This window comes from Salvelinus fontinalis, chromosome 3 (genome assembly GCF_029448725.1).
Source record: "Salvelinus fontinalis isolate EN_2023a chromosome 3, ASM2944872v1, whole genome shotgun sequence".
NCBI lineage: Eukaryota > Metazoa > Chordata > Actinopteri > Salmoniformes > Salmonidae > Salvelinus > Salvelinus fontinalis.
Genome location: NC_074667.1, coordinates 51,742,813 through 51,770,192, shown reverse-complemented (window position 1 = coordinate 51,770,192; position 27,380 = coordinate 51,742,813). Strand labels below are relative to the sequence as shown.

At 42.5% G+C, this 27,380-nt stretch overlaps 1 protein-coding gene across 6 annotated transcripts; it reads left to right on the top strand.

The window, feature by feature from the left end:
- The first annotated feature begins 7,924 nt into the window (after positions 1–7,924).
- Positions 7,925–26,381, top strand: LOC129851078 (MYND-type zinc finger-containing chromatin reader ZMYND8-like). Of its 6 annotated transcripts, none has more exons than XM_055917277.1 (21): positions 7,939–8,296; positions 14,899–14,969; positions 15,320–15,471; positions 16,270–16,491; positions 16,786–16,899; positions 18,019–18,084; positions 18,428–18,520; positions 18,616–18,703; positions 18,794–18,849; positions 18,933–19,010; positions 19,132–19,247; positions 19,371–19,882; positions 20,086–20,223; positions 20,428–20,586; positions 20,742–21,275; positions 21,379–21,870; positions 23,795–23,994; positions 24,298–24,378; positions 24,488–24,566; positions 24,731–24,970; positions 25,099–26,381. In XM_055917277.1, the coding sequence occupies exons 2-21, from the start codon at positions 14,945–14,947 to the stop codon at positions 25,266–25,268; spliced, it is 3,615 nt and encodes a 1,204-aa protein (XP_055773252.1). In that variant the 5' UTR covers positions 7,939–8,296; positions 14,899–14,944; the 3' UTR covers positions 25,269–26,381. The 6 variants fall into 6 exon arrangements, with proteins under 6 accessions (XP_055773255.1, XP_055773252.1, XP_055773250.1 ...); XM_055917275.1 differs by having other exon boundaries at positions 7,939–8,376; XM_055917276.1 differs by lacking the exon at positions 7,939–8,296 and adding an exon at positions 9,056–11,208.
- The last annotated feature ends 999 nt before the right edge of the window (positions 26,382–27,380 follow it).

Here is a 27,380-nt window from a genome sequence, read left to right as displayed (position 1 = left end):
TCCGCCCCAAGGCTGTGTTACGCCCGCCCCATAGGCAGATACAAAGGTAACGTTGCGGTAGATCTCTTCTATTTAATTTAAACTCATTTACACTAGAAATAAAATTACTAGTAGAGGGCATGTATACGTTATTTGTCATAAAATACGGTGTCTCTAGCTCTATCGATCTCTGAGTAATTAGGGAAAAAAGTGTTACTTTCGTCCCTGTTCTTCCCGATGACAAGCATACTCATAACATGAAGCAGCCACCACCATGCTTGAAAATCAATCAAATCAAATCAAATGTTATTGGTCACATACACATATTTAGCAGATGTTATTGCGGGTGTAGCGAAATGTTTGTGAAGAACAGTCCTCAGTGATGTGTTTTGTTGGATTTTCCCCAAACATAACGCTTTGTATTCAGGACAAAAAGTAAATTTCATTGACACATTTTTGGCAGTATTACTTTAGTCCCTTATTGCAAACTGGATGCATGTTTTGGTATATTTTTATTCTGTACAAGCATCCTTCTTTTCACTCTGTTGTATGTTAGTATTGCGAAGTAATTACAATCTTGTTGATCCATTCTTAGTTATCGCCTATCACAGCCATTAAACTCTGTAACTGTTTTAAAATCACCATTGGCCTCATGGTGAAATCCCTGAGTATGTCCCTTCCTCACCGGCAGCTGAGTTAGGAAGGGCGCCTGTATTTTTGTAGTGACTGGGTGTATTGATACACCATCCAAAGTGTAATTAAAAACTGCCCCATGCTCAAAAGGATATTCAATGCCTGCTTTTTTTTACCCATCTACCAATAGGTGCCCTTCTTTGCGAACCTTTGGCAAACGTCCCTGGTCTTTGTGGTTGAATCTTTGCTTGAAATTCACTGCTCGACTAATAGTTGTATGTGTGTGGTACAGAGATGGAGTAGACATTTAAAAATCATGTTAAACACTTTTATTGCACACAGAGTGAGTCCATGCAACTCATGTGACTTGTTAAGCACTTTTTTAGGCTTGCCATAACAAAAGTGTTGAATACTTATTGACTCAAGACATTTCAGTTTTACATTTTTTATTCGTTTGTAAAAATGTATCAAAACATAATTCCCCTTCGACATTATGGGGTATTGTGTGTAGATCAGTGACACACAATCTCAATTTAATCCATTTTAAATGCAGGCTGTAACACAACAAAATGTGGCAAAAGTCAAGGGTTGTGAATACTTTCTGAAGGCACTGTACCTATTTAAGAGAAGTCATGTCAAGGCTGCATCACACACACACACACACACACACACACACACACACACACACACACACACACACACACACACACACACACACACACACACACACACACACACACACACACACACACACACACACACACACACACACACACACACACACACACACACTTGACATTTATATTTTAGCAGGTATTCTTATCCAGAGCGACTTACAGAAGTGAGTGTATACATTTCTGTAGTTCTACATACTGGTCCCCTGTGGGAAATGAACCCACAACCCACACAATGCTGCTGTTCTTTTATACATTGTGAATTCGGAAAGAGTGGCACATCATATAAACTGGGACAGCTTAATCCTGATGCATTTATTTCTTGGTCTGACAAGAGAAAATCTAAACTATTGTCACTAAGCTCTTGCAGAGAAACCACATAATCAAAATCACATCACTTTATTGGTATGACATAGAGGTGGGCAGAGCAATTTTCCAACAGGTTGCTCACCCCGCAAAGCACACGGTAAGATCAGTGAAATAGCTTTTTTTTCTGTTTGAATGTTAAGGTTATAAAGCCATGTCATAAATAATGCACAGTGCCACATTGTGATGTAAATGTGCATACTACATACTGGTTACTCAAAATACATGAAAAAGTTGCCAATTTTATATTTACATTTTATAATTATGTCTTTTTTTTTTGTTGTCCTGCTTTCCCAACCATAGCTAGCTAAAGTAGGACAACATGGAGTAGATAAATTGGGACAGTGTTATAGGCTTTTCCAATGGAGGTAAGAGATCCCCCTGTACATTGGTTAGGCAAGGCTCTGGTTCTTGAAGTACTATATCCTGTTAAAAGAATATTGTAGTACTGTTATTAGTACTGATATTTGAGTCAATTCAGAAAAAGTGGGACACTTTTTTCATTGCTGTCCTCTGTAACTTCTTCAGACATCTATCCAAAATATTAGCCCAACACATTATACATGTCTGAAATCCTCACTGTTTTCTATTCACACAAAATGTAATTGTCATTTGGGTACAATTAGAACTACACTACAGGTCAAATGTTTTAGAACACCTACTCATTCAAGGGTTTTTCTTAATTTTTACAATTGTCTACATTGTAGAATAATAGTGAAGACATCAAAACTATGAAATAACACATATGGAATCATGTAGTAACCAGAAATATGTGTTCAACAAATCAAAATATATTTTATATTTGAGATTCTTCAAATAGCCACCCTTGGCATTCTCTCAACCAGCTTCATGAGGTAGTCACCTGGAATACATTTAAATTACCAGGTGTGCCTTCTTAAAAGTTAATTTGTGGAATTTCTTTCCTTCTTAATGCGTTTGAGCCAATCAGTTGTGTTGTGACAAGGTTGGGGGGGTATCCAGAAGATAGCCCTATTTGGTAAAACACCAAGTCCATATTATGTCAAGAACAGCTCAAATAAGCAAAGAGAAACAATAGTCCATCATTACTTTAAGACATGAAGGTCAGTCACTACGGGAACATTTCAAAAACGTTTAAAGTTTCTTCAAGTGCAGTCGCAAAAATCATCAAGCGCTACGATGAAACTGGCTCTCATGAGGACCGCCACAGGAATGGAAGACTCAGAGTTACCTCTGCTGCAGAGGATAAGTTCATTACAGTTACCAGCCTCAGAAATTGCATTCCAAATAAATGCTTCACAGAGTTCAAGTAACAGACACATCTCAACATCAACTGTTCAGAGGAGACTGTGTGAATCAGGCCTTCATGGTCAATTTGCTGCAAAGAAACCACTACTAAAGGACACCACAATAATAAGAAGAGACTTGCTTGGGCCAAGAAACACGAGCAATGGACATTAGACCGGTGGAAATCTGTTCTTTGGTCTGGAGTCCAAATTGGAGATTTTTGGTTCCAATCACCATGTCTTTGTGAGACGCGGTGTGGGTGAACAGATTATCTCTGCACGTGTATTTCCCACCGTAAAGAATGGAGGAGGAGGTGTTATGGTTTGGGGATGCTTTGCTGGTGACACTGTCTGTGATTTATTTAGAATTCCAAGCATACTTAACCAGCATGGTTACCACAGCATTCTGCAGCGATACACCATCCCATCTGGTTTGGGCTTAGTGGGACTATCATTTGTTATTCTACAATGTAGAAAATAGTAAAAATAAATAAAAACCCTTGAATGAGTAGGTGTTCTAAAACTTTTGACCGGTAGTGTATAATAATGGTGTCTCAGTCTACCAAATGTGAACTGAAAATATGAGTTTGACACAAATGTGTCATCGGTGAATATATCAACATGTTTTTTTTTATGATTAGGAAACATGTTAAGGATTTCAGAAATGTATCTTGTGTTGGGCTAATGTGTAGCATAGATTTCGAAAGAGGTTACAGAAGCTGGAAATGCAAAAAGTGGCCCACTTAAACTGAATTCACCCTATTTGTTCAACTGCCCTACCAAGACACTTTATATTTGAAAGTCATACTTGACATAGCATATAAGCATTTTACTGCACCTTTTATACCTGATGCAAACTGTACTTGACAAAAACTATTTGATACAGATTTAATACAGACTTTTAAATATTCAATTAGTAATTTCATCATGTTCAACGTGATATTGGCATCAGTAACTGAGTTGTAGGGTTAAAGGCTTCAGCATGCTTCACTTCGGCTGGCGAACCGAGCGAGAGTGCTCGCATGAAAATACCTTAGCTTGAAAAACGAGAAAAAAACCCGGCTATAGTGCTGCTTGTCCATTTTAAGACGCCGTTGCCATTATACACGTCCCCAAAACAGTCTGAATTAATCTATGATAACTAAATAAATATTTCATTGATTTTTACGTTTTTGCCAAGGAGATCTTAGTCGCGCAATTTTATATCGAACTAACATGTTTGGTGCAGTATTTATCAATGAAAAAAATGTGCATGAAAACGAGTCGTCTCTCGTTAAAGAGGAAGGCTTGCGCTACGGGGGCGAGCACATGCGCAGATCAAATACACCATTAAACGGTTTAAATGTCTAATAATTCGAAAGATCGATTAAAACACCTGGTTTTCTAAGCAACGTATGCTTACTTCGATTTTGACTTTAGGCCGATTAAGATAAGCAGATTACGGTGTTTACATAACTATTTCCATACTCGGCCTACAGCCATCAGCAGTTTAATACCGAATTATTAGTGTGGATGTGAAATCTAGCTCAGACAGCCCATAGCATAGTGCATGGGCGCTAGATCTGCACTATCGGTTGCCTAGGCTAGTTCAAATCCAATTAAAATGTTGTTGGTCGACTAGTAGGCATAGCCCAGTCTAATTAGAAGTGAGACTTTTGGTGAGTATTTTTCTCATATCGCCAGCGATAATTATGAAAAGTTTTTTCAGCAAATTAAATTATTCTCATAACTAGCCTAGTAAGATTTCAGTTAATTATTTTGCACCTGGCAATTAGCTTACTGCTAACGTTACCAGTTGAACTAATTAGCTTGGCCTAGTGTGGCTAGATATCCACGTGTGTGTGTGTGTGTGTGTGTGTATATATATATATATATATATATATATATCTATTCAGCAAAAAAACAAACGTCCTCTCACTGTCATGCGTTTATTTTCAGCAAACTTAACATGTGTAAATATTTGTATGAACATAAGATTCAACAACAGAGACATAAACTGAACAAGTTCCATAGACATGTGACTAACATAAATTGAATAATGTGTCCCTGAACAAAGGGTAGAGGGGGTCAAAAGTAACAGTCAGTATCTGGTTTGGCCACCAGCTGCATTAAGTACTGCAGTGCATCTCCTCCTCATGGACTGCACCAGATTTGCCAGTTCTTACTGTGAGATGTTACCCGACTCTTCCACCAAGGCACCTGCAAGTTCCCGGACATTTCTGGGGGGAATGGCCCTAGCCCTCACCCTCCGATCCAACAGGTCCCAGACTTGCTCAATGGGATTGAGATCCGGGCTCTTCGCTGGCCATGGCAGAACACAACATTCCTGTCTTGCAGGAAATCACGCACAGAACGAGCAGTATGGCTGGTGGCATTGTCATGCTGGTGGGTCATGTCATGATGAGCCTGCAGGAAGGGTACCATATGAGGGAGGAGGATGTCTTCCCTGTAATGCACAGTGTTGAAATTGCCTGCAATGACAACAAGTTCAGTCCGATGATGCTGTGACACACCGCCCCAGACCATGACGGACCCTCCACCTCCAAATCGATCCCGTTCCAGAGTACAGGCCTTGGTGTAACGCTCATTCCTTCAACGATAAACGCGAATCCGACCATCACCCATGGTTCGACAAAACCGCGACTCATCAGTGAAGAGCACTTTTTGCCAGTCCTGTCTGGTCCAGCAACGGTGGGTTTGTGCCCATAGGTGACGTCGTTGCCGGTGATGTCTGGTGAGGACCTGCCTTTACAACAGGCCTACAAGCCCTCAGTCCAGCCTCTCTCAGCCTATTGTGAACAGTCTGAGCACTGATGGAGGGATTGTGCGTTTCTGGTGTAACTCGGGCAGTTGTTGTTGCCATCCAGTACCTGTCCTGCAGGTGTGATGTTCGGATGTACTGATCCTGTGCAGGTGTTGTTACACGTGGTCTGCCACTGCGAGGACGATCAGCTGTCCGTGTAGCGCTGTCTTAGGCATCTCACAGTACGGACATTAAAATGTATTGCCCTGGCCACATCTGCAGTCCTCATGCCTCCTTGCAGCACGCCTAAGGCACGTTCACGCAGATGAGCAGGGACCCTGGGCATCTTTCTTTTGGTGTTTTTCAGAGTCAGTAGAAAGGCCTCTTTAGTGTCCTAAGTTTTCATAACTGTGATTTTATTGTCTACTGTCCTAAGTCAATGGATACTGTAATGGCATTGAATAGAAAACTACAAAAACAAAACTACTTCCCGAATTGATTTTTCTCAGGTTTTCGCCTGCCAAATCAGTTCTGTTATACTCAGACACTATTTTAACAGTTTTGGAAACTTTAGAGTGTGGTTTCTCTTTGCTAATTTGAGCTGTTCTTACAATAATATGGACTTGGTCTTTTACCAAATAGGGCTTTCTTCTGTATTCCACCCCTACCTTGTCACAACACAACTGATTGGCTGAAATATGTTAAGAAGGAAAGAAATTACACTATTTTGCTATGAACAAGACACACCTGTTAATTGAAATGTATTGCAGGTGACTACCTCATGAAGCTGGTTGAGAGAATGCCAAGACTTGAAGAATCTCAAATATGAAATATATTTTGGTTTGTTGAACACTTTTGTTTGGTTACAACATGATTCCATATGTGTTATTTAATAGTTTTGATGTCTTCACTATTATTCTACAACATAGAAAATAGTCAAAATAAAGAAAAACCCTTGAAGTAGTAGGTGTGTCCAAACCTTTGACCTATATATACAGCTGACTAAATTGTTAATAGCCTTTGTCGTTTCAAAGAAGTATGACTTTTAATGTAAATCATTTTTTTCTGTTGCAACTCGCTAAGAGGTCAGGGAGGGGTGACATCATGCAATGCCTTTTCACATTTGGCTCCACAAGAGGTCACTGTTCTCTTTCAGGTTCGGCAGAACTACAGCTCTTGGCTACACCTATTAAAAAAAATATATATATATATAAATATATGTTTTACAGTCTATGGTCTACAAAGTGCCAACAATGAACAATGGAGCTGTCTATTCAGGCAAAAGGGACGAGGCAAAATGTCTCACGGTTAATAAACTGGTACCCTGTGTAGTTTCAGCAAATGTAATGTGCCATTCAGTCTACCGATGAGGGCAAAAATAAAATGTGATAGGCACAGGGACCTAGGCACTACTGTACATTGTCAAACTGCAGAGAGGAATACCCTACTTTTAAAAATGTTTTATTAACCCCGTATTTCATTTAATTTGATTTCTTCTTTCTGCTATCGGATCCCGAGTGGCGCAGCGGTCTAAGGCATTGCATCTCAGTGCAAGAGGCATCACTACAGTCCCTGGTTTGAATCCCAGCTGTATCACATCTGGCCGTGATTGGGAGCCCCATAGGGCGGTTTACAATTGGCCCAGCGTCGTCTGGGTTTGGCCGGAGTAGGCCGTCATTGTAAATAAGAATTTGTTCTTAACTGACTTGCCTAGTTAAATAAAGGAAAAGAAAAAAAATAGGCCAGGGTTTAGGCTGTTTCTTTAAAGAAAATGTCCCTTAGGAAAGCAGACAAATCACAATTATAGTATTGTGTTAGTGGGGTAATATCATTGGAGTATTGGCCTACTGTACAGGTTTGAAACCCTGATTAGTCAGACTTGCCAAAGAAACATAATTGGTTAAATACCCATAGCATCACATAAAAAGTTCTTGCAATTATGCATTTATTTTATTAGATAAAATCATCACTTATCTGTTCATAAAAAGTATATTTTTATGTGACCACTTTAGAATTTGATGGCGCATAAGAACTTGGTGTTAACTTCTGTCTTCAAAATAGTAAGCAATCTACATTTTTTTCTCTGTTTGCACTGTTATGTAATGTGTTGATGTTCAGTTGGCTTTTGGACAAGTTCATCTCAGTTACAAGAGGGGGAAACTTTGCAGATCGACCTCGCTGTCTCTCACTGTTTGTTTGCTCTCATGTATTTGTGCAATACTTTTTCACTGCGGAGGATTTTAACTTAAGGGTGGGATCTATGAAACAGGCCTTTTCTGAAACATGTGGCCTTGGGCCTGTCCAGTATTTGTGCTCCTGTTGCTGTATTTTGTGAAATAGAACCAAATGTCCTTGTAATATAGACGGGTCAAGCATGGATTACAGTACCATGTGGTTTTATTGGATGTTCTGTGCTGTGAAATGGTTTATTTTGTGATTTGGGCCTTGTTTCTCCCTCTGTCCACAGCGCTTCTCTTGCCTGCTTGTGCAGAACAAAAGATTAGCAGTCAGGAAATGCCCCAGCCAATCAGCTGCAGCCTTACATCCTGCCAGTGAGAGCAGGCCACTCACAGCTTGGTATCTATCCTAGCAGCCGATCGGCCAGCCTGGAGAGCCGTGGCTGTGCTCTGAGCAGGGTGAGGACAGAGGGCTGTCCTCCATGTTTTAATAAGCATTGACATAAAACACTGAGTTTTTTAGCCATGCATCCACAGAGGTAAGCTTGCTTTTCATTATTTCACTTTTATAAGCTACCAGCTACTGTGTATGTTATGTGCCTTGGGAATATAGGTTTGTCTCAGGGAGATAGGGGGGAGAGTCCCCACAGCACAGTAGTGGAGCCTGGCAGGAGAGCAGAGTACAGCACAGCAGGCTGCCTCTGCTGGTTATGTCTCTGATCACATACGGGTCAGCCTGTTTTACTACCTTTTTACAGAATATAGCATGGCAAGAGGAATATATCCCTGTTGGAATAAGGAACAGGATTGATCCGTTTGGCTTGGCTGTCAGGTTGTAAGGGTTTATGACTGTCACAGGCCTGTACAGTCAAAATGGAAGGTGTGGGGAGGTGAGAGCTGTAACATTCAAGATGGGATCCCAGTGGATTTAACAGATGGTAAAGAGACAGCTCAGCAATGACAGCACAGCAAGAATGATTTAGGCCTCAGTGATATTAGAGCAGGGCACTGCTTTTAATCATATGCCCTTTTAAACAGGAAAGTAATCTTTATTGAGGACAAATAAGAGCAACTATTAAAAAGGCATATTCTCATGGCTGTACAGTCTGTTTTTCCAGACTACTGTTTATGCCTACAGGTAGTTCTTGCATTCTTCTTTTAGCATGTATAATTATTGAACAGGATTTGTATATTGAACAACTAGCCAAACTAAAATCTCTCTGAATGTTAGATTATATTCCTCAAAGGTTTAGTATCTGGTGAGAAAATCTGCCTAATGATCTTTTTCAGTTCACTGCTTTCTCTTTGCTGTGGAGTGGCAGCCATTTCAGAGAGCTTCCCCTTTCTGTGCCTTGGCTCTAGGCACTCTGGGTGATATCATGTGAAGCCTGACGAAGGGAAGCAGGGCTGTTTCAGACAGCCTTGGACAGAAAAATATCATTATCCCAAGAAGGATATAAGAATATTTAATTCTGTAGTGGAACTCATAATTCACACACATAGACCAATGCTGTATGTCAGCAGATGTTTTGTCAACAACCATACAAACTATCATATTATTTCTGGCATGTAACGCCAATTGCCTCTAATTCATGGAGTCAAAACACATTACTTTTTACCGTACAATGGTTCTTCTTAATGAATTGAATGGAGAGCAAACCTTTTCATCTACTGCCTTTTTGTGAATGGTCTTTGGTAATGCCCATAATCTCTTCATTCCTGAGGATTTGAGGTGCTGCCACCGACTTAACCCATTGATAGATGCTAACGACCTTTAGCGCACATTGATCAATGTATCTTCTTCTTGGGGGACTTTTGTTAAAAACTTTTACAGCGAGCGTCAGGTTTAACAGTTGTTTTGGAAACATAAGAAACGTATATTTCATATCAGCGAGAAATACTTTTCTAAACACAAAAGGTTAAATTAATACACACCTTTTATTAGTATTCCCACACGGCCATATCGCCATGTTACAGCGCTTGTTTAAGGAAGACCGACAGAAAACAAAGGTGACCACCTGTGCTAAATAGCTATCTACCATGCACCTGTGTGTCAGCGTAACTGGGGAGGAAGTGTAGTTAGTCAACTGGAGGCACACAGTGTATGGATCTGTGAAAATCTGCTAACGTTACAGTAAGTGTATCTTTTTTATTTGAAAGATTCTTTATCACTGATATGAAAGATAAGGGCCGTATGTTTCGAAAACCGCTTAGCAAGCGATGATTATTGATGTTTCTAATACGGCGTCAGAATTGTAGTTCACATGGCCAGCAGTGGGCGAAGCTAACTGCTGAAAACCCTACTGAGAGAAGGGTTTTCTAGAGCTACGACCAGCTGTGCTTTGTAATAATGGTCCAAACAAGAAAACCAATTCATGCTGCCACTTTTGCTTTTATTCACCACACCTGTGTTGTCTGACCTTTTCTAACGACCTTCATGTCATTCGGATTTGTTCTCCATGTTAAACCATCATTGTTTTTGTCTATCATAATCTTTTTAATGGCAGCATTAGTATTTAGTTAACTACAAATAGAAATTATGGTTCAAAGTGGCACTGGCAGAATAAAATAAGTAATAGCAATACCACTGTTGGTTACAAGTATTGACACATTGTAAAGGTCCAGAAGAAAAGCCAGTAGGAAAGTGTTGGACTGGGAAGAAAAGGGTGTTGGCAGCATGTTCTCCAGTCTTAACCACAGCCGACCATTTTGATTTTGAGGCCTGTGACATTTTCAGCCCCGTCTTTGTGCTCAGTGTAAGGCCCTTCCTGCATTCCTGTGAGCCGGTCTACTGGTAAGCTGTGTGTGATCTCTACAGCAGCTCGTCTCGACTGGAGCCGTGTGTGCAGTGTTCTCAGCAGGCAGGCAATAAGGGAATGTCTTCAAAATGGACGCCACACACACTGCCTCATAGCTGTGGAGTGAGATTGGAGGGAATCTGATACACTCACTTTCTGAATGTGTAACTACATCCCCCATGTTTTAGAAAATGCACACAACCAGTGAGGACTATATGGGCTTTGAGGGAGTGAGGGACTTGGTTGCAGGGGTTTTGTGATAGTGAGGAGAAATCCTCTCTGCATTGCAGCACTGTGTCTGAGGAGATAGGGGAGAAGAGAGCCTGTGTGGCACTCTGAGCCAGGCACCCAATCAGGCACCTCCGTGTGGCGCTCAAACCAATCGGCAGTCCACAGCTGAGGTTAAAGATTGACAATCGCAGGGAGAGCAGCAGGGAGAGCAAGGCCCTTCTGGAAAATTCTGCACCAATCTTTGTCTCATCCCCCACCGGCCTCAAAAAAATTAAAATAAGAAAGAATAACAATTTAAAAAGGCTGAAGAATCTGTATTCTGTGCGTAAAGAGAAAAAAAAGGTATGCTGTCAATTTCCTACATTGAAGCATGGGTGTTCTGTCAGAGAGGGCGTGGGAGGGATTATATCACTATATTAATGAAAATAATGTATTTTCGGAAATTTAACTACAAGAAGGGTGTTGTAGGCATTGGTTTAGTGTGTTTTCACTGTCTCTTGCTTTGCGTATCTGACCGGAGGAAAAGGGGATGTTGCTGAGGCAGACTCTCTGTGCTGAAAGCCTTTATCAGAGGTGGAGGCCAGTAAAGCCAGTGCTCTGTCTCTGTAATTTTCTGCCCCCGAGATGGAGAAGAGAGAGACAGAGAGGGGTGAAAAAGAAATTGTGGAAAAGGGACTACATTTGCTTCTCTAACAGGGAGCTGCTGTCTTTGTATCCCACACTTTCGCATTGTAATTATGCTGCTCTCTCCAAGAGCTAAAGAAAAAGCTGGTGAAATTGAACCCATCTGAGCTGAGACAGTAGCTTGTGCCGTGGCGTAAAAAAAAAAAAATGTCTGAAAGAAGGGGATGCTCATGTTGAGCTGATATTGCGTAAAACCTGTTTGACAGTTTTCTTATGAAGCAGTGACTTTCCCACAAGAAAGTACCTTTTTTAAATTCAAGGAAGTGTGCATTTAAATGATGTGTTCATAGGGCTGGGGCTGTGTTTGTTCAAGACAATGAAACAGTAATGTTTGAGTTGCTTCACACTTGACTTGAGGGATATAAAACGCATGAGACTGGGGTGGTCCCATTTTTAGAGGGAAATGACTATGGCATTGTAGTCACCATGCAGTTTTAGAGCTGATGGTTCTCCATTGCCCCTGGCCTCAGTTCAGCCTTGACCTGTCTCAGTAGGTATTGGGGCCCAATGGTTGTGGGCTCAGGATTCATGGGTGATGCGAACAGTTGAGTTTGATATCATTTTTAGATTACCAACAGGTTTGTCAAACTATTCTATGATTTCTTGAAAAAAGTGTTTAAACAATTGTTATTTTTTAAGCTTTAACATTTATCTAAAAAGGCATAAACTCACATTTTTAAACCCTATTTTACATTATCTGAAGTGTTTGTTATGCCCGCCATTGGTTGAGACATAGGATTTTCTTGAATGCAGGGTGAGTGTCATTTCAACCATAGAAATAGTGGATCTATCCCTTCAGACCCCTGCAATCTAGCTGGTACGCCATTGACATTTACATTTAATTTAAACTTTAACTTCCAATCACTACCAGAAAGATGGCCTCTGGTCCACCCATTGTCGAATGTCAACTTGAATGGAAATGCCTATTCTATTATCTCTACAACACAAACACCTCAGATGGTGTATAATAGGGTCTAAGCTACAACATACACTACATGACCAAAAGTATGTGGACAACCATCTCATTCCAAAATCATGGCCATTAATATGGAGTTGGTCCCCCCTTTGCTGCTATAACAGCCTCCACTCTTCTGGGAAGGCTTTCCATTAGAAGTTGGAATGTTGCTGTGGGGACTTCTTCTATTTAGCCACGATCATTAGTGAGGTTGGGCACTGATGTTGGCCGATTAGGCCTGGCTCCTAGTCAGTATTCCAATTCATCCCAAAGGGGTTTAGATGGTCATTGCAGGTCAGTCAAGTCTGTGCAGGTCAGTCAGTCAAGTTCTTCCACACCGATCTCGACAAACCATTTCTGTATGGACCTCGCTTTGTGCACGGGAATTGTCATGCTGAAACAGGAAAGGTCCTTCCCCAAACTGTTGCCAAGAAGTTGGAGGCACAGAATCGTCAATAATGTCATTGTATGCGGTAGCGTTAAGATTTCCCTTCACTGGAACTAAGGGGCCCGAACCATGAAAAACAGCCCCAGACCATTATTCCTCCTCCAGCAAACTTGACAGTTGGCACTATGCATTCGGGCAGGTAGCGTTCTCCTGGCATCTGCCAAACCCAGATTTGTCCGTCGGATTGCCAGATGGTGAAGCATGATTCATCACTCCAGAGAAAGTATTTCCACTGCTCCAGTCCAATGGCGGCGAGCTTTACACCACTCCACCCGACGCTTGGCATTGCCCACGGTGATCTTAGGCTTGTGTGCGGCTGCTCAGTCATGGAAACCCATTTCATGAAGCTCCCGACGAACAGTTCTTATGCTGATGCTTCCAGGGGCAATTTGGAACTCGGTAGTAAGTGTTGCTCAGTACCGAGGACAGACGATTTTTACGCGCTTTAGCACTCTGCGGTCCAGTTCTGTGAGCATGTGTGGCCTACCACTTCGCGGCTGAGTTGTTGAGACGCTTCCACTTCATAATATCAGCACTTATAGTTGACTGGGGCAGCTCTAGCAAGGCAGAAATTTGACAAACTGACTTGTTGGAAAGACGGGCATCCTATGACGGTGCCACGTTGAAAGTCACTTCTGTACGGGCCATTCTACTGACAATGTTTGTCTATGGAGATCGCATGGCGGTGTGCTCAATTTTATACATGTGTCAGCAATGGGTGTGGCTGAAATAGCCAAAACCACTAATTTGAAGGGGTGTCCACATACGTTTGTTTTTGGGTAAGCTGAAAAAAATTGTTTTCATTTAAAACATTAAAATATATTTTTTCAATCATAAAATAGTTTCACAACCCTGTTTGTAAGCTTTCAAATTATATCAAACTCAACTTTATCTTTTTTAGGGAAGACACGGATGTCTCATGGTAGAATGGGGTATGCAAAATGGGTCTTCTTTCAGCCCCTCTCGCTCCTGAATGTTTTAGTGTTCAGGTTCAAAAAGTCCCTTTCTACCATGGGCAAACATGTATGGAAGGTTTTGTTCAAATCAAGAGGTGCAATCAGAAAGTAATTGAAATCATATGGAACGACCCAATGTTGAGTTTGAAACTAGAACGCATTTAGCTGTTAGTTAATAATAGTTAGTTACATAACATCCATGCCCAGTCAATTCCTGTAGATGTGTCTCTGTGTAATTTGTCCATTTGAGAAATCCACTTTTGGCATCAATGCATGACATGTGTTTGAGTTCATGTGTAGATAGGATTCAACCCCATGTTATGAAATGCATGGCTCCAGAAAAGCAAATCTAATCCCTGGGACATTGTTCTGAGGCACTGACAGATGATTGTTGACCTTCAACTTAATCACATTCTGTCAGTTTCACACTCTGGAACTCTGAACATTAGAACACTGCTTTACTAGACATTTTCCTTCTCCCAATAAGAGAGGGACTCTTGCTGGCCGTAGCCTGTAGATTTATGATACCTCTGCACCAAAGCGAACAGTGTGTGTCTGTGTCCAGTCAGGATTGGTTTAGACAGAGTTTGCCCCCGGGCCAAATAGACTCTCGCTCTAAGAATAACCCCATTGTAGTGAGACCGAGAGAGTGGGTCAGTGTTGAAGCAGACCTTGAAGTCAGACGGGATTGTCTTTCCTCTGGAAATGATACTAAAATGATACAAATAAGATTTGTGAGACTTTGGTTTTACATTTACACACAAGTATTTCAGCAGATGCTTTTATACAGTGTAATTTATGATTGTTACTTAGTAGATGGTGTTGCGAAACCACGTGCATACCGAACATACTGTAGATTAAGCAATGTCTGGTGTAAACATAGTGAGTCAAACTGTAAAAAGGCATTGGATGAATTGATTTATGTTGGGAGTCTTTCTGTAGGTATTGTCATAACAGGGCTTTAATAGTGCATCTCTTTTCTCTGCCAGTTTGGCTGAGGAGGAGGTGACGACTGAGTCGGATGCAGTAGAGGGGATGGAGATATCTACACGATCCAAAGGTGAGAAACACTGAAAGCTGAGCTGTACTTTCACCTATTTATGCCTATGCCTACAGGCAGTATGTGGTGGTGGTGAAAGGCTTTATTTTATTGCTCCCATGTTGAGTGTAGGCTACTGTATGTATGTGTCTGGTACAGAGCTGAATCACAAACGGTATAAGATGGAGGCTAATGTGCTGCTTCTGTTCATATCGCTGTCATGGCTTATCACTATGGTAACCGGTTTTTATCTTCTGTACTGTATGAAAACAATGAACATCTACTGTTCTATGGCCAGTACATGCACTTTCTTCTGGGAAATAATACATCTGTCATGTTGGCTTGCCTGACATTTGACCCCCTCCCTGCAGTTTCGGACCCAGGGTCAGTGGAGCGGGCGGCCCAGAAACGCAAGGTGCCCAGCCCCCCTCACTCGTCTAATGGTCACTCCCCGGCTGAGACTTCCCCCAGTCCGGTCAAAAAGAAGAAGAAACCAGGAGCGGTCAGCAGCAGTAAAGACCAGGTGCGACCTCCCCCTCCCTGCTCCTCTGTGCTCACACTGTTGTGCTTTCAGAGGCTGCTGGGTTTCTGTTACACTGAAATAGATCCTACTAAAAAAACGGTGTATAACATTTTCTGTTCCAGTTGTCTTTTGGTATGCCATGGGACTATTTTATGTTTGTGACACCATGAGGTTTATCTTTTCTTATAGTGTTACAGTAAGCCTATATGGCCTAATACTATGTAATAAGATTTATCTAAATTGTTTCATTAATGTGTTTGCATGCTTGTTTTACAAATTTTGCCTACTGAAATCAAGTGATTGGTAATGCTTCGGCTGTTGCTCACTCACACTGAGACTATTAATGATTAGCACTTATACATGGTCAATTACAATAGGAACCTGGGCTTAAAAGCCATGGATCAAAGCTTGTCTCAATGCAAAAAAAGTAACAGGTGTGGACCAAAACACAGACTGCTTATCAGATCCAATCAGTAAGCGATACTAAAGGCTAGTTTCTCAAACTGATCCTTTTCACGGTCTTGACCTTTGAAAGGGGATTTGTAATATAATATACAGTAATGATTCTCTTCCAGTCTGATACCAGGAATGGTCAATTAATCAATGTTTTAATGCCTTATGTCGCAACACAGGGTTCTAAGCAGTCTGTTTTGGACAGTTACTATGTAACTACCGGTATTGTGTTTTTTGAAAAACATATTTGTAATAGTTTTTTTTCATGTCTGCTATGCTGCTCATGTAATCTCACACCTGATTTTTGAAACCCCAAACCTTCTCTTTCTCTTGCCTGCATTTCAGTCAGAACTAAGACATGGTCCCTTTTACTATGTGAAGCAGCCAGCACTCACCACAGACCCTGTTGATGTTGTGCCGCAGGACGGCAGAAATGACTTCTACTGCTGGCTGTGCCACCGCGAGGGTCAGGTGCTCTGCTGTGAGCTCTGCCCGAGGGTGTACCACGCCAAGTGCCTCAAACTACCCGCAGAGCCCGAGGGTGACTGGTTCTGCCCTGAATGTGAGGTACTCGCTTGTGGGTGGGAGCGAAAAGCAGTTGTCTACCAGGAAGACAACTTTAGAACCTTAAAATGCATGGGAGGCTGGGGCTTGAGGCCGGACCATGATGACAGACATCCCTATTTTATGGAATTTACAGAGTTGAGAAAAAATCTTGGAGTTACAAGAAATTCTGACCATGTTGGTATAAGATGTGGTCAAGGTAGTAAAATGAGGCTTGATACTGGGAATATCCTTTGAAATGAGAATATACATTTGAAGCTAACATTTTGCTAACAAAAGATCTCTCTTTTCTTTCAGAAAATAACAGTTGCAGAGTGCATAGAGACTCAGAGTAAAGCAATGACGATGCTAACAATAGACCAGCTGTCTTACCTGCTAAAGTTTTCACTCCAGAAGATGAAACAGCCAGGTGTAAGTGCACTGACCTCCCTCCTCCAACTGACTGATCAGTCACAGTAACATTCTTAATCAACTGTATATAGGGCACATATTCCAAAGGCTTGTGCTTCTGCTTTTACCCACATTGTCATGGAAGAACTACTTATTTCTACCTTTTCTAACTGTTGTTATTGACTAATTGTTTTGACAGTAGATATTGAACTGTTGAAGAACAGAGAGATCAGCGTTAGTAAAATTCATATACACTGAGTGTACAAAACTTTAGGAACATCTGCTCTTTCAATGACAGACTGAGCAGGTAAATCCAGGTGAAAGTTTTGATCCCTTATTGATGTCACCTGTTAAATAATATCCTCTTCAGCGTAAATGAAGGGGAGGAGACAGGTTAAAGAAGGATTTTTAAGCCTTGAGACAACTGACACATGGATTTTATATGATTGAAGTGCTTTTGAACAGGGTATGGTAGTAGGTGCCAGGCACACCGGTTTGAGTGTGACATGAACTGCATCTCTCCTGGGGTTTTCACGCTCAACACATTCCCGCATTTTTATACAAAATTGTCCACCACCCAAAGGACATCCAGCCAACTTGACACAACTGTGGGAAGCATTGGAGTCAGCATGGGCCAGCATCCCTGTGGAAAACTTCACACCTTGTAGTCCATGCCCCGATGAATTGAGGCTGTTCTGAGGGCAAAGAGGCATGCAACTCAATATTAGGAAGGTGTTCCTAATGTTTTGTACACTCAGTGTAATTCCAATGTGAGTGAACAGAACTCTCTCACACAAACACAATATAATGGTTGTGTGCTTGTTTATATGGTCTGATTTTAAGACTGCTCAATGCTTTCTCCTGATTTTGTGTTCCATCAGTGAGGTCCATTGCCCCTTCCCCAATACACTGTGAACTTATTTACTATACTCAAAGTCTGAAGTATACTTTGGTGTTCTGGTTACAAAATGGTAAGCCATAAGTAAGGGTGTTCTAACAACACTAAACCACCCAAGCCTGTTTTTAGCCAGTCCTCTCCTCTACAATGACATAAAGAGCAAAGGAACCATTGAACCAAGGGTCCATTTTGGAAAGCGGTGTTGTGGTGAGGATACAGTTGCCCCTCTTACTCTTTTTCAGGACCAACCACGCTCGTCATCTCACTCCCCCCATGCAGGCGCCACGCAGAGAAAGGCTTTTAATTGGGTAATCAAACACACACAAAAAAAGACCTAATCATATTTCCCCCGTTATTTTCCTCCTGTCTGGAGTGTTTTTTGTGTCTGTTTTTAGTTGCTGTTGTCTGTCCTGGGGTGGTGGAGTGTTTGTATGGGTTGTGGTGGTGGAGGTCATGCAGTGAAGGCTTAATCCTAAATTGAGATGCAATTGAAATCTTAACCTAAATCTTGAATTAATTTCAATTATATATTTACATTAAAGTTTTAGCTATGAGTGAGTCTCAAGTTAGGATTTGGTCTAAGTGTGGCCTATTTGGAATTTGAATATGAAGGTTAATTCACTGTGCATGTCTCTTTTGTCTCTTCTCCAGACGGAACCCTTCCAGAAGCCAGTATCTCTGGAACAGCATCCAGACTACGCAGAGTATATATTTCACGCCATGGATCTCGGTACATTGGAGAAGGTCAGAAAATGTACTCTTCTTTCTTTGGGGTTAGAACTACAATCCCAAACCTCACCAGTGGTTGATCACTGACCTTTTCTATTTCATTTTTCCAGAATACAAAAAAGAAAATGTATGGCTGCACTGAAGCTTTCTTGGCAGATGTGAAATGGATTTTACACAACTGCATAATTTATAATGGAGGTCTGTGTCCCTGTTTTGATTGCAATGGATTTTTACTGGTTATCAATAACTGATTTGTAATGATTACTCACTGTGACCTTCTTATTTTAGGCAATCATAAGCTTACTGCCACAGCTAAAGTCATAGTGAAAATCTGTGAACATGAGGTAAGTGTGGGTATGCGGCCAAAAATTATTTCAGGCCTTCAGAAGAGATTCTTCTTACACGTACAATGATTCTTCTCTTTCAGATGAATGAGATTGAGGTCTGTCCGGAGTGCTATCTGTCAGCTTGCCAAAAGAGAGACAACTGGTTCTGTGAGCCATGCGTGAGTTCAAAGCTTGTGCTAAACGCATCATACATTTGAATTGTAGTACCTTGTGTATACTGAATGTGGTCTGTATAATGGTCTCAGTATGATAACTAGTCTTCCTGTTTACTTTGCTCAGAGTAATCCTCACCCTCTCGTGTGGGCCAAGCTGAAGGGGTTTCCATTCTGGCCTGCCAAAGCACTGCGGGACAAAGACGGGCAGGTGGATGCTCGTTTTTTCGGGCAGCACGACAGGTACTTTTGGTACTTAACTATGTCACTTATACTCATCAGTTCATTTGGTATTTCACAGCTCTCCGTCTCTATCCTCTGTGTCTATTCAGCTGTTCCGTTGTATTATTATTCTTCACCTTCCAGGGCGTGGGTCCCCTTAAACAACTGCTACCTCATGTCCAGGGAGATTCCCTTTTCTGTGAAGAAGACTAAGAGCATCTTCAACAGTGCCATGCAGGAGATGGAGGTCTACGTGGAGAACATGAGGAAGAAGTTTGGAGTGTTCAACTATGCCCCCTTCCGGACACCCTACACCCCTGATAACCAGTACCAAATGCTGCTGGATCCTGCCAACCCCTCGTCCGGCTCGGCCCGGCCCGAGAAGCAGGAGAAGATCAAGTTCAACTTTGACATGACTGCATCTCCCAAGATGCCCTTGGCCAGGAGCATGCTGTCTGACGGGGGCGGGGGCATGGGCGGGGTTGGAGGGAGTACAGCCCGGAGGATCTCCCTGACAGATATGCCCCGCTCACCCATGAGCACCAACTCTTCTGCTCACACAGGCTCTGATGGAGAGCTGGATACACCAGACAAGGGCCCGGCTAGAGCCCCAGTCAGCCACTACAGTGCTGGGGAGGAGTCCATGGACTGCACAGGTAGGTACTGCACACTGCCTGTCTGACAGTCTGTAGTCCTAGGGGAATATGAAATATACTGTAACAGTGACCTAGACTCTGGTTTTCGGGATAAATCAAGAACTGTAAACACAGGGCATGTTATTTTTTTTAATACCTGCCACTTAAATTAAGATCCTGAGAAGAGCATGACATTGATAGATATATCTGCGCACTCTCCACAGCATCACCTGCTTCCACTCGACCTGGTCCTGCCTCTGGTGCCAATGACAGCCCTAAACCGTTCCTCTCCCAGGGTCCTGCTCTAGTCCCCAAGCAGGAGAAAGCAACTCTCACAGGGAGCATCCTTAACCTCAACCTGGGTGAGCTGCCACACACCTGCCCTCAGTCACACCACAATCATCTTCAAAGCTCACCTATTTAGCACACCTGGGAAAGGCTTCATGACAGCAAAACCATATCCATAAACCTTAACCATATGTAGACATTCCTACTTGGTCTAGTGATTGGAGTGGATTTCAACTAGTCAATAACATTGTTTGTGATCTTGTGTGCTGGCCTGTCAGACCGTAGCAAAGCCGAGATGGACCTAAAGGAGTTGAGTGAGACTGTACAGCAGCAACAACAGGGGGCCCCACCAGTCCTCACCTCGCCCAAGAGACAGATCAGGAGCCGCTTCCAGCTCAACCTGGACAAAACCATTGAGAGCTGCAAGGCCCAGCTGGGTGAGTGAACTCGCCACACCGCTAGTAAAGCACCAGTTATGAAGATAGGGGCACCAGTCAACTACTTTGTTTTCAGTTAGTCCATTTGTATGAAAACAGCCAAAAGAACCTTTGACGTTATACATTTACCCCAACTTCCCCTCTGCTGTATACAGGAATAGATGAGATCTCTGAGGATGTGTATAAGGGAGTAGAACACAGCGACTCAGAGGACTCTGATAAATCAGATTCGAGTGACAGTGATGCCAGCGACGAGGAACAGAAACCTAAGGCAGGCAAACACACAAAGGCCAATGACAAGGGCGAGAAGGACTCTTCCAAGAGGGGATCCAAAGACCCCCTGCCCCCCAGCCTAAATGAGGTCAAAACAAAGGGGCCAGCAACTGCCACGGTAACCATGGGGGATGTGGGGGCACCATCTACTCTCTCTGAATCCTCATCTAAAGAGAATCAGGGTGTACACTCGGACAAAGACCTCCCAGAGGAAGCAAAAGCAGCCCCAGTATCCCCGGCATCCAGAGAGAAGCCCCAGGTGAAGCAGGAGGCTAGGCAGCCCTCTGTGGTGGACGACTCCGACTCTGAGAGGGAACTGGTGATTGACCTGGGGGAGGACCAGGGTGGCAGAGACCGGAAGAAGAGTAGGAAAGATTCACGCGCCACCAAAAATCCACCAGCCAATAAGACAGAGGGTGAGAGTCCTCCTGTTCTCTATCACTAGTTGACAAAATATGAAAGCGAGAAAAAAGTTTAACCAAAACAGATGCTGTTATTAATATTTTCTTTTTATTGTAGGTAAAGCCCTGTCAAGTTCCCTTACTCCATCTCAAAACAACACAGCCCATTTCTTAACCCCCAGTATGAAAGATTCATCACATTCTCCACTAGCCATCCCTCTAAACATGGTGTCCTTCACTACTGCTTCTTCCACCACCATCGCCCCCACCACACTCCCCAATGCCACACTACCGATGGCCCCCATCACATCCTCCTCTGCCACCACAGCAGTGAAGAAACAGCGCCCTCTGCTGCCCAGGGAGACTGTCCCGGTGGTGCAGCGGGCGGTGGTGTGGAACCCCACCAACAGGTTCCAGACTTCCTCCCAGAAGTGGCACATGCAGAAGGTGCAGCGGCAGCAACAAAATCAGCAGCCAGATACGCCTCAGCTGCAGGCAGCATCACCAGGCCAGCCACAGACAATGCCGCAAACGCCAGCATCTGCAACATCTTCATTGCCACAGCAACCTTCCCAAAGCACGCGGTACCAGACCAGGCAATCTGTCAAAGGTACACCACAGTATTAGTTGAAAATTAAATTAGCACACTACAGAGAAAATGGACACAGCAAAAAAACTACAGTATGAGGTTCAACTGCAGGCCTAAAAACCATCGCTGTGATTTTTTATTTATTTAACCTTTATTTAACTAGGCAAGTAATTTAAGAACAAATTCTTATTTCCAATGACTGCCTACCAAAAGGCAAAAGACCTGCGGGGACGGAGGCTGTTTTTTAATTTTCTTTAAAAATAAATAAAATATAGGACAAAACACATCACGACAAGAGACACAACACCACATAAAGAGAGAACTAAGACAACACCATAGCAGCAACACATGACAACACAACATGGTAGCAACAGAACATGACAACAACATGGTAGCAACAGAACATGACAACAACATGGTAGCAACAGCACAACATGGTACAAACATTATTGGGAACAGACAACAGCACAAAGAGCAAGAAGGTAGAGACAACAATGCATCACGCGAAGCAGCCACAACTGTCAGTAAGAGTGTCCATGATTGAGTCTTTGAAGGAAGAGATTGAGATAAAACTGTCCAGTTTGAGTGTTTGTTGCCGCTCGTTCCAGTCTCTAGCTGTAGCAAACTGAAAAGACGAGCAACCCAGGAATGTGTGTGCTTTGGGGACCTTTTAACAGAATGTAACTGGCAGAATGGGTGTTGTATGTGGAGGATGAGGTCTGCAGTAGATATCTGATGCGGGGAGTGAGGCCTAAGAGGATTTTATAAATAAGCATCAACCAGTGGGTCTTGCGACGGGTATACGGAGATGACCAGTTTACAGAAGAGTGCAGTGATGTGTCCTATAAGGAGCATTGGTGGCAAATCTGATGGCCAAATGGTAAAGAACATCTAGCCGCTCGAGAGCACCCTTCCCTGCTGATCTATAAATTACGTCTCCGTAATATAGCATGGGTAGGATAGTCATCTGAATCAGGGTTAGTTTGGCAGTTGGGGTGAAAGAGGAGCCATTACGATAGAGGAAACCAAGTCAAGATTTAACTTTAGCCTGTAGCTTTGATATGAGAAGGACAATGTACCGTCTAGCCATACTCACAAGTACTTGTATGAGGCGACTACCTCAAGCTCTAAACCCTCAGAGGTAGTAATCACACCTATGGGGAGAGGGGTATTCTTCTTACCAAATCACATGACCTTCGTTTTGGAGGTATTCAGAACAAGGTTATTAAAGGCAGAGAAAGTTGTTGGACACTAAGCTTTGTTGTAGAGCGTTTAACACTAAATCTGGGGAGGGGCCAGCTGAGTATAAGACTATCATCTGCATATAAATGAATGAGAGAGCTTTCTACTGCCTGAGCTATGTTGTTGATGTAAATTGAGAAGAGCGTGGGGCCTAGGATTGATCCTTGGGGTACTCCCTTGGTGACAGGCTATTCCTGATACAGCAGATTTTCTGACTTTATACACTGCACTTTTTGAGAGAGGTAGTTAGCAAACCAGATCCACAAAAAATTGAATGGTCTACCGTATCAAAAGCTTTGGGCAAGTGAATAGAAATAGCAGCACAACATTGGAATCAAGGGCAATGGTGACATCATTGAGGACCTTTAAGGTTGCAGTGACACATCCATAAACTGAGCAGAAACCAGATTGCATACCAGGAGAATACTGTAGACATCAAGAAAGCCAGTCAGTTGATTGACAAGTTTATGATAAACAGGGCAAAATAGAAATGGGCCTATAACAGTTAGGATCAGCTTGATCTCCCCCTTTAAATAATGGACGAACCATGGCTGCCTTCCAAGCAACGGGAACCTCCCCAGAGAGGAGAGACAGGTTAAAATGGTCAGAGATATGCTTGGCGATGATAGGGGCAGCAACATTAAAGAAGAAAGGGTCTAAACCATGTCACTGATTTAGTCTTGGTTCTTGTTGTTTACTCTAGCTGTCCAGCAGAAAGACCCACCACTCAGTACGTCCACGTCGTCTGTTACCCTGGTGACCAGTACCCCACCCTCTGTGGCCATGATGGCAGCCCCTGGATTAGGTAGTGGCCCCTCCACCCCATCCTCCATGGCAGGGGACTTCCAGATCCCCACCGCATCAGCAGACGTAGCAGCTGACATTGCAAAGTACACTAATAAAGTAAGTATGCGAGGCTTGGATCAATGGCCAGAGTAATCAAGCTGAAGGCTGTACACTACACTATCAGTATTATGGTTTGGGGCTTGGAGTAAGGCTTATTGAAGCATGCACACTTTTGGGGGACAATTTTACATATGCCAGATAGATTAAATATGTATTTTCTTTTGTTATCTGTCTTTTATTTAAGGTATGAATAGTCATTGGCCTCTTGGGTACTCAAGAGTGTGATGGGTCTGCATTCAAAGAGATTGCATAAAGCTTACTTCCGAAAAGTTTTTGCTTCAGGTCTCCTTTATCCCTCAGATAATGGATACAATCAAAGGGACTGTGACTGAGCTGTATACAGACCTTTCCAAAAACACTTCAGGGAACACATTAGCAGAGGTAGGTATCTGCTGGTCTCCCTCAGAGGGACTGAATACCACCATACCTATAATAGTTACCTGTATGACTCTGGGGAGTCTGAGTGTATGTCCTTGTCTCTCCCACACAGATTAGACGATTGAGAATTGAAATAGAAAAACTGCAGTGGCTTCATCAACAGGAGCTGTCAGAAATGAAGCACAATCTAGGTAAGGACCTTTACATTACTCTAGCTTAAACTGCAGATGACCTTGGCAAATCTGGGTCAAGGACTGTCTGTCAATATAACAACGAATGTCATTGACTAAGGAGAAGTAATCACATTATTCTACAGAAAAGGTTATGTTGTTGTCTGATGTGTGTGCATGTGCAGAGTTAACCATGGCGGAGATGAGGCAAAGTCTGGAGCAGGAGAGGGAGCGACTGATGGCGGAGGTGAAGAAGCAGATGGAGGTGGAGAAACAACAGGCGGTAGACGAGACCAAGAAGAAGCAGTGGTGTGCCAACTGCAAGAAGGAGGCCATATTCTACTGCTGCTGGAACACCAGCTACTGTGACTATCCCTGCCAGCAAGCCCACTGGCCAGAACACATGAAGTCCTGCACACAATCAGGTAACACACACGCACCAGCCATATTCAAAGCTGAATTGATATTAGTTAAAGAATATTGAATCCATCTGACTACAGGTATCAATTGTCTTACAATTGTATAGTTATATATTTCTGTTCTCTTTTTATAGCGACAGCCTCACAGCAAGAGCCTGAGTCGGGGTCCACGGCAGACGGCCCAAACAAAGCCTCAGGACAGTCAAGTGGTCAAACCTCTCCCAGAGGAACGACATCCGCACCCACAGACAAAGACTCTAACGTGGAGAAAAGCAAGGACAATGTCACTGTCAGCCTTTCCTAACATTGAGCCCTTGCCCCAACCATTGAGTTATTGCACTTGAACCTGTAACATAAAACTATCGACACTTTATATTTTCAAGCTGCTGCTCTGGAGTAATCCAAAGGCTCTTTTTTTGTTAATGACCGGAATTTAATCTTTCCCAAAAATCTACAATCATCCTTATCCATCTCAAGTATACTTACTGTATTTCCAGGAGATGAATGTCCAATGCACTGTGGGACAAGTAACCACTAGAGGGCACCACCTGTTCTCGCAATCACTGTCAGCAACAGGCAGTACATTACACTCCCTTTGCAAGCTCATAGAGAAGCAGCTTTATGGACAAATTTGAGGAATAGGTGTGTGAGTAAGATGCATAGAAAGTTTAGCAGAAAGTGTATCTATTATTATCTGTAATATTAATAAACATTTATTGAGAGTGCATAATAAGTTTTGGTACTGGAGTTTGGTCAATGATCACCCAGATGCCCAAACTCGATGTGAACGGACAAGAATGGAACATGGCTTCAGATGAGTGTTAACACAAATGTCTTTTTTTCTACAATTGTGTATGTTAATTTATTTATACCAGAATGTTGCCTACAGTTTATTGCAGAGATAATGTTCAATATACTGCCTGTTGAATTAAGATATGGTTTAAAGATAGGCTTTTCCATTTCGGAATGTTTTTCTTTCCTCCCTTGGGTCTCGTGTTCATCATAATGCTGCCATTTGTCCTGAATTCATATCTGTGTTATACGCATGTTGTCACTGAGAAATAAACCATATTTATGGCAAACACAGGCCTAGTTTTTGAGGTAACATAATACACCACTACATTTAAGGCTGTTACATTTTTCAATGTGTCTGCCACATAATTCCAAAATGTAAATGTAGCTGGTTGAAAATGATAAACTACAGCGAACAAGTCTTTGTGAGTCAGGTTTAAGCGCTCTACACCTTATTCACTCATCTGAGAGCAGGAAATGTCAATTGACTTTCAAACTATTTTCCTACTACAATCTACTGTAATGGAATCATTCCTCCCTGTATAGAGAAGTGACTAAATCAACTCTGTTGTATTTAATGTCTTGTTTGTTTACATTCTGTAAATAAATAAAGTATGTTCTGAAACTGTTTGACCATTATTATGGCAGTTGGGGTGAAAGATGTTAAATAAAATGTTATTGGTCACATACACATGGCTAGCAGATGTTATTGCGAGTGTAGCAAAATGCTTGTGCTTCTAGTTCCGACAGTGCAGAAATATCTAACAATTCCACAACTACCTAATACACAAGGAATGGAATGGAATAAGAATATATAAATATATGGATGGGCAATGACAGAGCAGCATAGGCAAGATGTAATAGATGGTATAAAATACAGTATATGTGTATGAGATGAGTAATGCAAGATATGTAAACATTAAAGTGGCATTATTAAAGTGACTAGTGATCCATTTATTAAAGTGGCCAATGATTTCAAGTCTATGTAGGCAGCAGCATCTGTGTTAGTGATGGCTGTTTAGCAGTCTGATGGCCTTGAGAAAGAAGCTGTTTTTCAGTCTCTCGGCCCCAGCTTTGATGCACCTGTACTGACCTCGCCTTCTGGATGGTAGCGGGGTGAATAGGCAGTGGCTTGGGTGGTTGTTGTCCTTGATGATCTTTTGGCTTTCCTGTGACATCGGGTGCTGTAGGTGTCCTGGAGGGCAGGTAGTTTGCCCCCGGTGATGCAGTGTGCCGACCGCACCACCTTCTGGAGAGCCCTGTGGTTGTGGGCGGTGCAGTTGCCGTACCAAGCGGTGATACAGCCCGACTGGATGCTCTCAATTGTGCATCTGTAAAAGTTTGTGAGGGTTTTGGGTGACAAGCAACATTTCTTCAGCCTCCTTAATGATAAACTTGGAGGGTTCTATGGTGTTGAATGCTGAGCTACAGTCAATGAACAGCATTCTTACATATTCCTCTTGTCCAGATAGGTTAGGGCAGTGTGATGGCGATTGCATTGAAGTGGGTCTAGGGTGACAGGTAAGGTGGAGGTGATATGATCCTTGACTAGTCTCTCAAAGCACTTTATGAGGACAGGTGAGTGTTACGGGCGATAGTCATTAAGTTCAGTTACCTTTGCATT

Coding starts and splice junctions, on each gene's coding strand:
- LOC129851078 (XM_055917275.1), top strand. Junction 15,472..16,269: donor TCAGCAGCAGTAAAGACCAG/GTGCGACCTCCC, acceptor CCTGCATTTCAG/TCAGAACTAAGACATGGTCC. Junction 19,011..19,131: donor ACTGGTTCTGTGAGCCATGC/GTGAGTTCAAAG, acceptor TACTTTGCTCAG/AGTAATCCTCACCCTCTCGT.